The sequence below is a fragment of the Molothrus aeneus genome, unplaced genomic scaffold (assembly GCF_037042795.1).
Source record: "Molothrus aeneus isolate 106 unplaced genomic scaffold, BPBGC_Maene_1.0 scaffold_30, whole genome shotgun sequence".
Classification (NCBI taxonomy): Eukaryota; Metazoa; Chordata; class Aves; order Passeriformes; family Icteridae; genus Molothrus; species Molothrus aeneus.
In genome coordinates, this window is record NW_027098964.1 from 5,886,141 (window position 1) to 5,898,830 (window position 12,690).

A 12,690-nucleotide genomic window follows, 5' to 3' on the forward strand; every position below is an offset into this window, starting at 1 on the left:
TTTCCCAGTTTGCCTCTCCTTCTCCCTGGGCCGGGTTTCCCCCAGCCCCAGCGGGTGGGAGCAGCTGAGAGCCCCGCGCTGCCCATCCCGACCTGTCCCGGCTCCATCCCCGCTCCTGCCACGGGCTGCGAGGGCTGCGGGACCGGGGCAGGAGGAATGGGATGGTGGAGTGGGGAGGGAGAAGCAGCGGGACAAGGGCTGGAGGGAACAAGAGAAGGAGGATGAGGAGGAGGCGTGGAGGAGGAGTGGGAGGAAGAGCTGGGATAGAGGAGGAGGAGTGGGAAGTGGAATTGGAGGGACCACACGCTCCAGCCCTTGCTGTGTCCGCAGCCTTCCCGGCCCCTGGGGCATTTCCCCCCCATATCTCAGGTGACCGCGGAGGGGGAGCTCACCCAAATATCCTGGGCGCTCCATGGGAGGGTATTTTTTGGGGAGGGGGGGATTTTTGGAGCTCAAAGGACTCCAAAGCGAAGCCGCAAATGCTCATTGGGGAGATTTTGGGGGTGTCCCGGGAGGTTGTTTTTTCGCAGGGGAGGGCAGGAGAGGGGAGAACATTGGGACACCGAAGTGTGCAGCCCAGAGAGAGGAGACCGCCAGGATTCAGCCCGGAGAGGGGAACACCCTGGCGAGGGGGAAGCCCTGGAGCTCCCCACAGCCTGGAGCAGAGTCAGGGGAAACGGGAGCGCTGGGACCCCAAGAGCCCCGGAATTGCTAAGGGGGAGCCCAGAGAGGGGGAGCCGGGGAACCCCTGGGGGCTGTGGGGAAGCCCCAGCAGCACAGAGAAGGGGGAGCCCCAGAAGCCCAAGGTCAGAAGAGCAGAGAGGGGGGACCCTGGGGATTCCTGTGACAGCCTGGAGAGGGTGGGGACTCTGGAGAGGAGAACCCTCAATAGAGGCAGAATCCCCAGAAGACCAAAGGGGAGAGACCCGAGAGGGGCAATTCATGGGGAGCTCTTTTTTGAAATAATCATGAGACATTCAAGTCTTGGAAGGCTTAGTGATGGCATTTCTGAGGGGTTTTGCAATTAAATTTTTGTGGTCTGGAGGTTTTTTTGGGCAGAATCTTGGTGGTCTGGAGATTTTTATGGACACAAAATGTCTGGTGACTTCTAGAGATGGGTTAGGGCAGGAGGAATGCCCAACAAAATGCTCTCATACCTTCTTTTTCTCTTGGAAATAGGATTTCTCATTTCCAGACCTCAGCCCAGTCTCTGGGCCCTGTCTCTGGGAACACCTGCTGGTGTCACCTCGATACGGTGTCCCCGCTGCTTGTTGTCACCCTCTGGACCATGTCCCCAGTGTCTCTGTGTCACCCCTGTCCTGGTGCCCACCGTGCCAGGCATCAACCCCTGGTCCATGTCCATCTTGTCTTATGTTGCAATGCAAGATGTAACCAGCAGTATGTATTTTATCACCATCTGTTGAAACCAGGTGGAGCAGTGTTCTTTATCGCTTCCATGACCCATCCCCTTCTAACTCCAGGGCAGATATTCTCTATTAATGGGCAAGCTGTTAAAACCAGGTGGGGCAGTTTATTTTTATCTCTTCCACAACCCATCATCCCTCCAAGGAGATATTTTCTGTTAATGAGGCATTGAGCCCCTTTGACAATCCCCCCTTTCAGGGAGATATCTTCTGTTAATGGGCCATTGAGCCTCACTGCATGGCTGATAAAATTACATTATCCCATTGTGAGATGCCCCACCCAGGGGGAGGAGCCAAGCATCCCTACCTGCTTATAATCAGAGATTTGGAGCACCACAGTCAGGCTTTTCCCACTGGATTCCCAGAGGAGCAGCTTTTCTTCTCCACTGGATTCCCAGAGGAGCAGCTTTTCTTCTACACTAGATTCGCAAGGAAGACCAGACCTATCTACACCACCACTGGACCTTTGGAGGAAAACTACACCCTTCTGCAGGATCACTGCTTCAACAGAACCACATCTGTCACAGCAGGAGAATGGCAGCCACCATTTAATTGGAGTGCAACAAACACCCTGACTAACAGGGTGTCGGGTTGGATTCTGACTCTGTCAGTGTTTTTTTTTTTTGTACTACTGCATTTCTTATTTTATTTTTCCTAGCAACGAACTGTTATTCCTATTTCCATATCTTTCCCTGAGAGCCCCTTAATTTCAAAATTACAGTAATTTGGAGGGAGGGGGTATACATTTTCAATTTTAAGGGAGGCTCTGCCTTCCTTAGCAGACAGCTGTCTTTTCAAGCCAAGAGAGGCAGCGGGACCATCAAACCCAACGCGCTCAGGCCTTGTTTTCCCCCAAACCAGGATTTCCCATTCCCAAACCTTGGCCCGATGCAGGAGGAGGAGGCTATAAGGAAGAGGAAGATGGCCCGGGAGCCCCAGGCAGGTGAGGAGGAAGTCAGTGCCCCTTTCCCCATCTCTCCTGCTCCATCTCCCAGCCCAGCACGGCCCCCGGCTGCAGGACAACCCTGCTGCCAAAGCTGTCCTGCTGGGGATGCACTGGGGGCATCTCTTTTCCCTTCCCTGTGGCACAGGGCCAAATCCCATCCTCTCCTTGTCCTTCCTCCCCCAGACCAGGAGCTGAGGGTGGAGAGCAGGGAGGCTGAGTCACCACAGCAGAACCTTGGGTATGAGGCTGTTTTGAGCGGCTCCACAGTGCAGGAATCCAATTGGGAGGGAAAGCCCCGGAGATCCCGCACGAGGAGGGGCTGCAAACGTAGCCCAGGGAGGTCAGAGGAGGAAAGACCCACCCCGGGACAGGATGGCGGCCAGAGCTCAGTGCTGGGTGTCTCCGAGCAGCTTTGCAATGGGGAGAAGCCCTACAGGTGTGGGGAATGTGGGAAGTGCTTCAGCCGAAGCTCAGCCCTGATCCGCCACCAAAGGATCCACACTGGACAAAGGCCCTATGAGTGTGGGCAGTGTGGGAAGAGCTGCAGAGACAACTTTGACCTGATCAACCACCAGAGGAGCCACACGGGGGAACGGCCCTATGAGTGTGGGCAATGTGGGAAGAGCTTTCAGAGAAGCTCCACTCTTCTGAAGCATCAGCGCACACACACAAATGAGAGGCCCTATGAGTGTCCCAAATGTGGGAAGAGGTTTCAGACAAGCTCCCATCTCCTCACACACGAGCGGGTTCACACAGATGAGAGGCCCTTCCGCTGCCCCGACTGCATGAAGGGCTTCAAATATAACCCCGACCTCGTCAAGCACCGGCGCATCCACACCGGGGAGAGGCCCTACGAGTGTTCCGAGTGTGGGAAGAGATTCACCCAGAAGTCGAACCTGATTGTCCACAAGAGGACCCACACCGGCGAGAGGCCCTATGAGTGTGGGCAGTGTGGGAAGAAATTCAGCCAGAGCTCTGAACTGATGCTTCACCAGAGGATCCACACTGGGGAACGGCCTTACGAGTGTCCCGACTGTGGCAAGACCTACAGCCGGAGCGATCACCTGATGATCCACCAGAGGAGCCACACCGGGGAGCGGCCCTATGAGTGTGGGGAGTGTGGGAAGAGGTTTCAAAGCAGCTCAGATGTCCTCGTACATCAGCGGATTCACACGGATGAGAGGCCTTTCCGCTGCCCTGACTGCGGGAAGGGCTTCAAGCACAACTCCACCCTGGTCACCCACCAGCGCATCCACACGGGGGAGAGGCCCTACAAATGTCCCCAGTGTGGGAAGACCTTCAGCCAGAGGTCAGCCTTGACCCAACACGAATGGAGGCACCACTATGAAAGCCCTGTGAGTGCCCCAAGTGTGCCCCAAGTGTGCACGGCTACAGTTCCCCAAGTGTGCACTGCTACAGTTCCATACCCCATGGCAGTATTTGTGCTGCATGCTGCCCAGTGGGCAGAGCCCCAGTGATCTGTGGTGCTGGTAATCTGTGTTGGGAAGACACCTGGCTGGGGGCTCCACCTCTTAATGGCTCCATGTGGCCTTGACTACCTTTTCATTTCTCTCTGTCTTTTCAAAATACCACAAACCAGGATAAAAATAAAAACATTGAACTAAGACAAGGATGGGGACATGTGGAGATCTTCCAGGGGATGTGGGGGCTGCTATGTTCCAGGGAGTTGAGGGTTCCTGGGTGGGACTTGGGCTTTGGGCACCCAAGGCTGAGTGACTTTGGCCGCACTGGGAAACGATGGCAGAGTTTCTTGGGCAGCTGATCAAGGCTCCCCTGCCCTGGAACTGTCCCCATGACTCCCTGTCCTGGCCCCCCACGTCCCCTGTCCACAGTCCCCCTATCCCTGCTGTCACTCCCCTTGCTCCCCACCCGTTCCCATGTCACTGCACTCCTTGTCCCGTCCCGCTCCCATCCCAGTCTGGATCCCATTCCCAGTCTCATTCCCTGTCCTGGTCCAGTATTTGTCTGGTTGCCGTTCCCATATTCCCAGGCTCATATTCCCTGTCCTGTTCCGTTCTCATATTCCTGGTCCCACTGCTGGTTGCACTTCCGTTCCCCTATTTCCATTTCTATGTTCCCAGTCCCATTCCTGGATTCCCGTTTGCGATCCCGGTCTCATCTTCCTAATCTCCATCTCATATTCTCTCTCCAGTTGGGGTTTCCATATTCCCTGTCCTGGTCCCATATTCCCATTCCCGCTCCCAGTCCCCATTCCCGCTCCCTGTCCCCTCTCTCCGGATGCCGCTGCCATCATTCCGGCCCCTCCAGCCCCCATGTGACCAGGGAAACACCGCCCTGCTCCCGCCAACCAATCCCAGTGCGCAATCGCTCCTGTATTTGCATAACCACGCCCTTCAGTTTGGCCGCAGCCAGCACTGGCTGCAGCCGCCTCCGGGCACTGTTTGCTCCCAGTTCCCTCCCAGTGCTCCCAGTAAGAGTGGGACCGGCAGGGAAAGCACTCCCGATTCCTTCCCGCTGCTCTCAGGATCCCACCCAGTGTTCCCAGTATCACTCCCAGTGCCGCGCAGGCTGGGGCCGCTTTGGGAACCCCCCCTAGGGCAGAGCGCAGCTGCATTTGGGTGTCGGCACTGCCCGGGCCGGGCTGGGAGCGGAGGAGTGGGACGAAGAGCAGGAACGGGAGGAATATGAGCAGCAGCAGCAGCAGCAGCAGAACCAAGTGGTTCCCCTGCCTGCCTGCGCAGGCTGCAGCTCCCCCGGCTCCGTCAGCATCACCCCCTCCAAAACCCACAGATGAGCGGGATGGGGGAGCTCGCCCCAAATCCATTGGGGGGGTCTCTGGGAGGGTTTTTTTGTGGGGCAGGAGATGTTTGGATCTTCCAGGACCCCAGAGCAGAGCCACAAATGCCCCTGGAGGGATCTTGATGGTCCCACTTGGCAATTGCCTGGTACTGGTGGGCGCAGGCACGATCTTGGGTTTGGGGATCCCGGGAGAGCCAAGGGGGAACTCAGAAGCTCCGAAGTGGAGAGAGCACAAAGGGGCGATCCTGGAGCTGGTGGACCTCCAGCAGCCTGGAGGGGTGGGGGAGGCTGGGCATGAGTGGATTCCGGGTCCTCCGAGGCTGAAAGGGGCGCTGACTTGTCCAGCTGCACTTGGGCAGCGGGACCATCAAATCCAACGCGCTCAGCCCTTGTTTTCCCCCAAACCAGGATTTCCCATTCCAAAACCTTGGCCTGATGCAGGGGGAGGAGGCTGCGAGGAAGAGGAAGATGGTCCGGGAGGCCCAGGTAGGGGAGGAGGAAGTCAGTGCCCCTTTCCCCCTCTCTCCTGCTCCATCTCCCAGCCCAGCACAGCCCCCAGCTGCAGGACAGCCCTGCTGCCAAAGCTGTCCTGCTGGGGACGCACTGGGGGCATCTCCTTGCCCTTCCCTGTGGCACGGAGGCAAATCCCATCCTCTCCTTGTCCTTCCTCCCCAGACCAGGCACTGAGCATGGAGACCAGGAAGGAGAAATCCCCACAGCAGAACCTCGTGGAAGAGGCTGTTTTGAGCGGCTCCACAGTGCAGGAACCCAACGGGGAGGAAAAGTCCTGGAGAACCCTCAAGATGAGCGGCTGCAAATGCAGATCACAGGGATCTCAGGAGGAAAGACCCACCCTGGGCCGGGGAGGTGGCCGGAGCTCGTAGCTATGGGTCCATGAGCAGCTTCAGGGCAAGGAGAAGCCCCAGAAGTGCTTGAAATGTGGGAAGAGCTTTTGTTGCAGTGTGATGCCCCCAGGTGTGCCAACCTTCCCCCTCCCCCTTTTGCCCTCCTGCTAAGAGCTGTCCATCAATCTTAACATTCCAGCAGGGGCATTGCGTGGTTGGCAGAAGTTCAAAAGATGCCCCTCAGATCCGGGTTCATTGGCCTGTCCAAGCGTCTATATCCCTTGAGCCTTCCCTTCCTCACACCTGGTTGGCTCACCTGTCCCTTCCCCTCCCCCTGTCCCTGGGGCTTAAAAGCAGACGAGACCATGCGGCCTGGCGTTCTTCTGGGAGCTGTTTCAGAGGTCTACCATGCTGAAATAAAACTCTGGATTAAGACTCTATGATAGAATCTGCTCTTTTCTCATCACTGTCGCCTGAACCTTTTCCACCAGAGGTAAACTGAGTTCCTGCTTTGCCTGGCTTTGTTCCGAGTGCCTAGCTGCAGCATCCAGCTGGCCAAAGGTATCTCTGGGGTAAAACGCCACAGCTGCCGCCTTTGGTCCAGCAGCGAGGGCTAGATGAAGCCAGGCACGACACACCCAGAAATGTCAGGATTAATATTCTATATATTGGTGCGCAAACGTGTGGCTGCACGAACCTGCAGCCCCAGAAGGAATCTCAGAACCTTGGAAAAGCGTTACGGCAGCTTAGCGTCCACCGTAGAGCTGTGGTTGCATAGCTCTCCAGAGAGACTTTGGGACTGAACCCACAAGAAGCCTCGGGGAACGCTCTGCGCCTCTGGAAAGTGCAGCTCCTTTCTGGTGAGCGAATTTTCCAGGGGAGAATAGGGGAGCCCCTCCTGCCCAAGGGGTCCTATTCAAGTGAAGAGACCAGCCTGCCTGCCTTTGCCAGCAACAGCTTCGATTTTGGTGAGTATTTCTGCTCCTTGGGGAGGTAGAAGCTCAAATTCCATCTCTGCCGTGAGACTTGTTCTTTTTTGCTCTTGCATTTAGGCTGCGCAGCCCTGCGGAGCAAAGGCGATACCCTATCAAGCTTTAACTCTGCGGCGTGTTTTCGCCGTTTTTAGAATTGGCGCCGTCGGCCCCGAGGAGCAGGACAGCTCTGCCTGCCACTCCCCACGGCTCGGCAGCGCAGCGTGCTCGGCTCTCGGTGCCGGGGGGTGCTCTCTAACGTGGCGCGGGGTGGCCCTGGCTCCGGCTTGCCGCACGGTACGGGGGGTTGCTCCCTATACGTGGCGTGGGGGTGCTGCTCTCTATGCGGTGCACGGGGGGGCTGCATTCTCGGGCGGGGGAGCCTTTGTCTGTCTCTCCATGCGGCCGAGGCGTGTCCCCATTGCCTGCTGCTACCGCAGCAGTTTTAGAAGCAGTATATACAGCTGCATTGTGAAAGCTTTCGTCTGAGCGTTATCGCTTTTTAACCGTGGTCTTTTTAGAAATCAGTAGCTGATTTTGGCTTTGCATTCGGTTGGCGGGACTTTGTGCTGTGCCATTTACATCTAAAATGGGCTTGAAGTTAAGCACAGAACAAAAAAGGAGTGTATTACCATATTGTTGGAATTTTAGTCACTGCAAATGTAAAGTTCTCTAAAGGAAAATTAAAACCATTTATAAGGTGGCTTTTTCTACACTTCCCACAAACTTCTCCTAAAGAAGTCCACAATATTTAATTTTGGGATAAAGTAGGGCATGAATTGATAACCTTGGGACAGTCTGAGAATACATCTTCAGCAAAATTTGTGTTCTGGAGTCTACAAATTCGAACAGCCTTGCTCAAACAAAAGGAATTGGAGAAAAAGCCAAATATTAAGCCATGTACCTCTGCTCTCCCTGTTTCTCCCCCTTCCAGCCCTAAACCTCTTACCCCAAAACTTGGTATTTTAAAGAGAGCAAATCCTGCTCATGTGCTGGGAAGTCGACTCCCTGAGCATGTTAAAATGCCTGAGTTCCCTTGTCCACAAGGACCTGGCCAGACCACGTGGAACATTTTCCAAAACCCTGTGTCCCCCGCTCTGAAACCCAGAGCACGTGTAAGTTTTTCAGAGACCAGTGATGCCCAAAATGGCCCCCAGTCCCTAGGGGGTACCCAAGATGGAGGATGCCACGTGGCACCATCCCAAACCTGGTCATCTTCTTCCCAAGATGCCCTTAAGCATCCCAAAATTCTTTCCCCATCCCCCTCTCCTCCTGTTCCTCGTGACACCTTCCCTCCTCCCCCCTTTCCTACAGCACCCTCAGCTCCGCCCCTCTACTCCTCCCAGGGGGCGTCTGCCGATGTGATGTCACCAGGTGTCCCCGCCCCCTGTTCCCATGGTATCCCCACCCCCTGCCTTCCCCTGTCCCCACCCCCTGTTTCCATTGCGTCCCCGCCCCCTCCCCAGGTTCCCACGGTGGGGGCACGCCCACTGCATGTCCCCAAACCTGTATTTGTTATCTCAATAATTCCAATGCAAGGGATACAGGGCAGGAAGCTGCAGACCCAATACAGGGTCCCACTTTGTCATTCGCTCCTGTTTCATATCAGCCTGCAGCACAAGGAGGAGTGGCCCCAACTGCTAATTGGAGCTCTTTTGGACGACAATTGATTAAAGAGGTCTGTAAATCTCACGGGGAGTATGGCCCACACAGTCCATATTTCCGAGGTCTTTTAAATTCTGAATTGAGTAGGACTGTAGTAGTCCCACATGATTTAAAACAGCTTCTCTCATGCCTCATGACCTCTACAGAATTCAAATTATGGGAATTAGCATGGAAACAACTGCTAAAAGAGGCTCTCCCAGGTTTGCATGCTGATCCAAACACAGCGAAAGATGCTAATGGCATGCCAATTACCATTGAGCATCTCTCTGGTGAAGGGCAGTGGTCTGCAGCCTCAATGCAAGCTACTGCAATTCCTGTAGAAACACTCGAGAAAGTAAAGGAAGCAGCTGAGAAAGCATTCTTTTCCCTCCAACCTGAGGGGCCTTTTGAACCCTACAGGAAGATTCAGGAGCTACCATCAGAGCCTTTTCTGAAATTTGTAGAAAGGTTAACTAGAGCCATTGAAATCCAAGTTAAAAAAGAGAATGCAAGGGAAGAGGTTTTAGAGGAAATGGCGTTTACAAATGCAAATGAACAGTGTCGAGCAGCAATTTTGAGTCTCCTTCTAGAACCTCCCCCTAGACTAAAAGGTATGCTTCTAGTCTGTAACAGGAAAGTGCCTCTGAGTGTTGTTGAAGACACCAGACCAAGGCTCCTGCCAAGACCACCTCAGCGTGTCGCCGTTGCTAGCCCTGCGCCCATTCCCTCAGCACAGCAGCACCCTGGGCAGCAGCGATGACCAGCAATGGTGAACCCCACAAAGCCATGCCTGCTTTGCAATAACCTTGGGCACTGGAGTAACCAGTGCCCCCTGAAAAAGCAATTTGATGAATTTAGAAATAGCACGGGAGGAAAATTACAAGCACTCCCAGGGGGTCTACAACAACAAAAAACTGAAAGAGGAGCGCCGGCCTGCTCGGTGTGCAGACACAAAAAGAGCAGGCCAAGGGAATAAGGGAAGCAAAACAAACCAAGCGCGCGGTAATGTTACTATTTCTGTAAGTGAAGCAGATGCTTCAAAGACCACGTCTGCTGGTCCACTGTTGAAAGTGAAACAAAATAACCTTTGTTATTATTTAGGTGAACCTATGTTAACCACGTCTTCTGTCAATGAGCCTTACAGGTTGCAGCTGACAGAATCACTCCACCTCAAAGACACTGACATTTTGTCTCTGTCAACCCAGAACAGGATGGCACTTGGCACCGAATTCGTTGTAAGTACATCGTCATTGGGGACACCAAACACACAGCACATGAGATTGAAATTGCTCCAGGAATGACAGCATCAGATCCTGAGCAATTCGTTCTCGGGCTGCACTGTTTCCACCTTCCCCTGTTTCTTCCCAAAGGACAAATTGTTGCACAAGCTATCCCCGTGCTGTTTTTGCCTAAAGGCACCGAAAAACAAGGGCCCACAGTTGCCCGGGTCCAAGTTATTGGAAGAGATAATCCCAAATTATGGTGTAATGTCCATGGGAGTGGGGAGTCAAAACACATTGAGATGCTTGTAGACACGGGTGCAGACTGCACAGTGATCCCAGTACAAGACTGGCCTGCACATTGGCCTTTGCAAAACGTTGCCAGTCACGCTCAAGGTGTACGAGGCCTGCAATTGGCGAGACAGTCCAAAAGCATCATCCAAATCGAGGGACCAAATGGACAATTGGCAAATATCCATCTATTTGTGTTAGATTATTCGGAACCTTTGTTAGGGAGAGATTCAATGGCCCAGTGGGGCGTCACAATTGATATTCCAGACTCTCCACAGCATTTTTGTACAGCGGTCATTGAACAACAGCGCCCCACCCAAAAATTGAAGTGGAAAACAGACAAACCAGTTGAGGTGAAACAGTGGCCGCTCAGTAAACAAAAAATAAAGGTGCTTGAGGAGCTAGTGGAAGAGCAACTGAAAAAGGGTCGCATTGTGGAGACCTCGTCCCCATGGAACTCTCCAGTGTTTGTCATTCAGAAAGCTGACAAAAAGAGATGGCGGCTCCTCCACAACCTCCGACAAATTAATAATGTTATTGAAGACATGGGCTCTCCCCAGCCTGGTATGCCATCCCCAAACAATGCTTCCTCAGGACTGGAAATTAGCTGTTATTGATATAAAAGATTGTTTTTTTCCATATTCCCCTAGACCCTGACGATGCACCACATTTCGCATTCTCAGTCCCCACCATCAACATGGAAGCCCCTATGAAAATGTACCATTGGACAGTTCTCCCTCAGGGCCTTAAGGTTTCCCCAGCTATCTGCCAGTGGTATGTCTCTTCCCTGCTTTCCCCAGTGCGTGCAGCTGCAGAAAAGGCCATCATCTATCATTATATGGATGATATCCTTGTGTGTGCCCCCAATGATGATTTACTCACACATGCACTTGACCTAACGATCAATGTATTGATTGTTGCAGGGTTCAAGCTCCAGGAAAAGAAAATTAAAAAGATGCCACCTTGGAAATATTTGGGCCTAGAAATCGGAAATAGGACCATTGTTCCTCAAAAACTAGAAATCAATCCAAGGATCAAGACCCTTTTGGATGTCCACAAGTTGTGTGGGTCTTTGAATTGGGTAAGACCATGGCTCGGTCTGACTGACAAAGACCTTGCCCCTCTTTTCAATTTATTGAAAGGGGGAGAGGACCCGGGTGCTCCTAGGTCTATTACCCCAGTGGCATGGAAAGCTCTAGAAAAGGTTCAGATTGCAATGTCCACAAGACAGGCCCACCAATGCCGACCTGACCTGCCATTCAAATTTATCATCTTAGGTGAGTTGCCACACCTCCATGGAATTATTTTCCAGTGGGAGGAAAAACAAACACCTAAGGCAAAGGACACACCTAAAAAGTGCCAGGACCAGAGGAACCCTGTCTTGATCATAGAATGGGTTTTCCTCAGTCACAAAAGGTCCAAGAGAATGACAAAGCCTCAGGAGCTGGTAGCAGAACTGATCCGGAAAGCAAGGACCCGGATCAGGGAGTTAGCAGGATGTGACTTTAAGTGCATTCACATCCCAATTGAGTAAAAATCGGGTCAAAATACTATGCAAATATTGGAACAATTGTTACGAGAAAATGAAGTGTTGCAGTTTGCTCTGGATTCCTACTCAGGACAAATTTCTGTCCACCGGCCTGCCCACAAAATGTTCGAACAAGATGTTCAATTTACTCTGAAATTGAGAAGTGCTCAGAGTAGGAGACCTTTAAAAAAGGCTCTGACTGTCTTTACAGATGCGTCCGGGAGGTCCCACAAGTCCGTTATGACTTGGAAGGATCCTCAAACCCAGCAGTGGGAGACAGACATTGCTGAGGTGGAAGGTTCACCTCAGGTTGCTGAGTTGGCTGCTGTTGTTCGGGCTTTTGAAAGGTTCTCAGAACCATTCAGTCTGATGACAGATTCTGCATATGTGGCAGGAGTAGTGTCCAGGGCAGATCAAGCAATACTGCAAGAAGTGCCTAACATCGCACTTTTCAAATTGCTCTCAAAACTTGTTGTGGTGGTTTGACAGGAAATGTGTTTTTTGGGATGCTGTGTTTTTGGCCAATGGATATTCAGACTTTAATATTGGCATTTAACTTGGCCATTAGGACATGGACACGCCTCTGAGAACACGGGGTTAAAAGCAGAGCTCTCCCCTGGGAGGGTCCTCTTGGGTTTCCGGCAGGAAAGAGTTTGGGTCTCTCCCCCGGCCCAGCTGCTGGCTGGGCAGGGGGAGGGGAAAGCCATGTGGCTGGGAGAGGTAGGGCTGAGCCCGGGGGGTGGAAGGGTGGAAGAGAGAGAGAAAGAGAGACACCGGGAGCCATCGGGCAGCCCCCCCTGAGAGACACAGAGAGAGAGAGAAAGAGCCGCTGCCTGGGACTGTAACCTTGAAGCTTGATAAACATGGGCCTGTGCCGGGAGCACGGCTGGGACGGAGAAGAGGGGGGGGGTTCAGCCGGCCGCTTGTAGGAGCTTTTAACCCCTTTTTGGAGAATGAGAACTTTACAGAACATTGACCTTTCCTAGAAGATAGAGTGGAAGATGAGGAAGGAAATGGGCCAGTGTGAGAGAGGTCTGGGC

General features: G+C 53.3%; 1 protein-coding gene across 1 annotated transcript in view; it reads left to right on the forward strand.

Annotated features, from left to right (window-relative positions):
- LOC136569926 (zinc finger protein 850-like) overlaps positions 1–3,899 on the forward strand; it is a 116,760-nt gene extending 112,861 nt beyond the window's left edge. Inside the window, exon 7 of the mRNA XM_066570279.1 lies at positions 2,786–3,899. Within this exon, the coding sequence (XP_066426376.1) occupies positions 2,786–3,848 (1,063 nt within the window). The 3' untranslated portion in view covers positions 3,849–3,899. The remainder of the gene's footprint in view (positions 1–2,785) is intronic.
- The last annotated feature ends 8,791 nt before the right edge of the window (positions 3,900–12,690 follow it).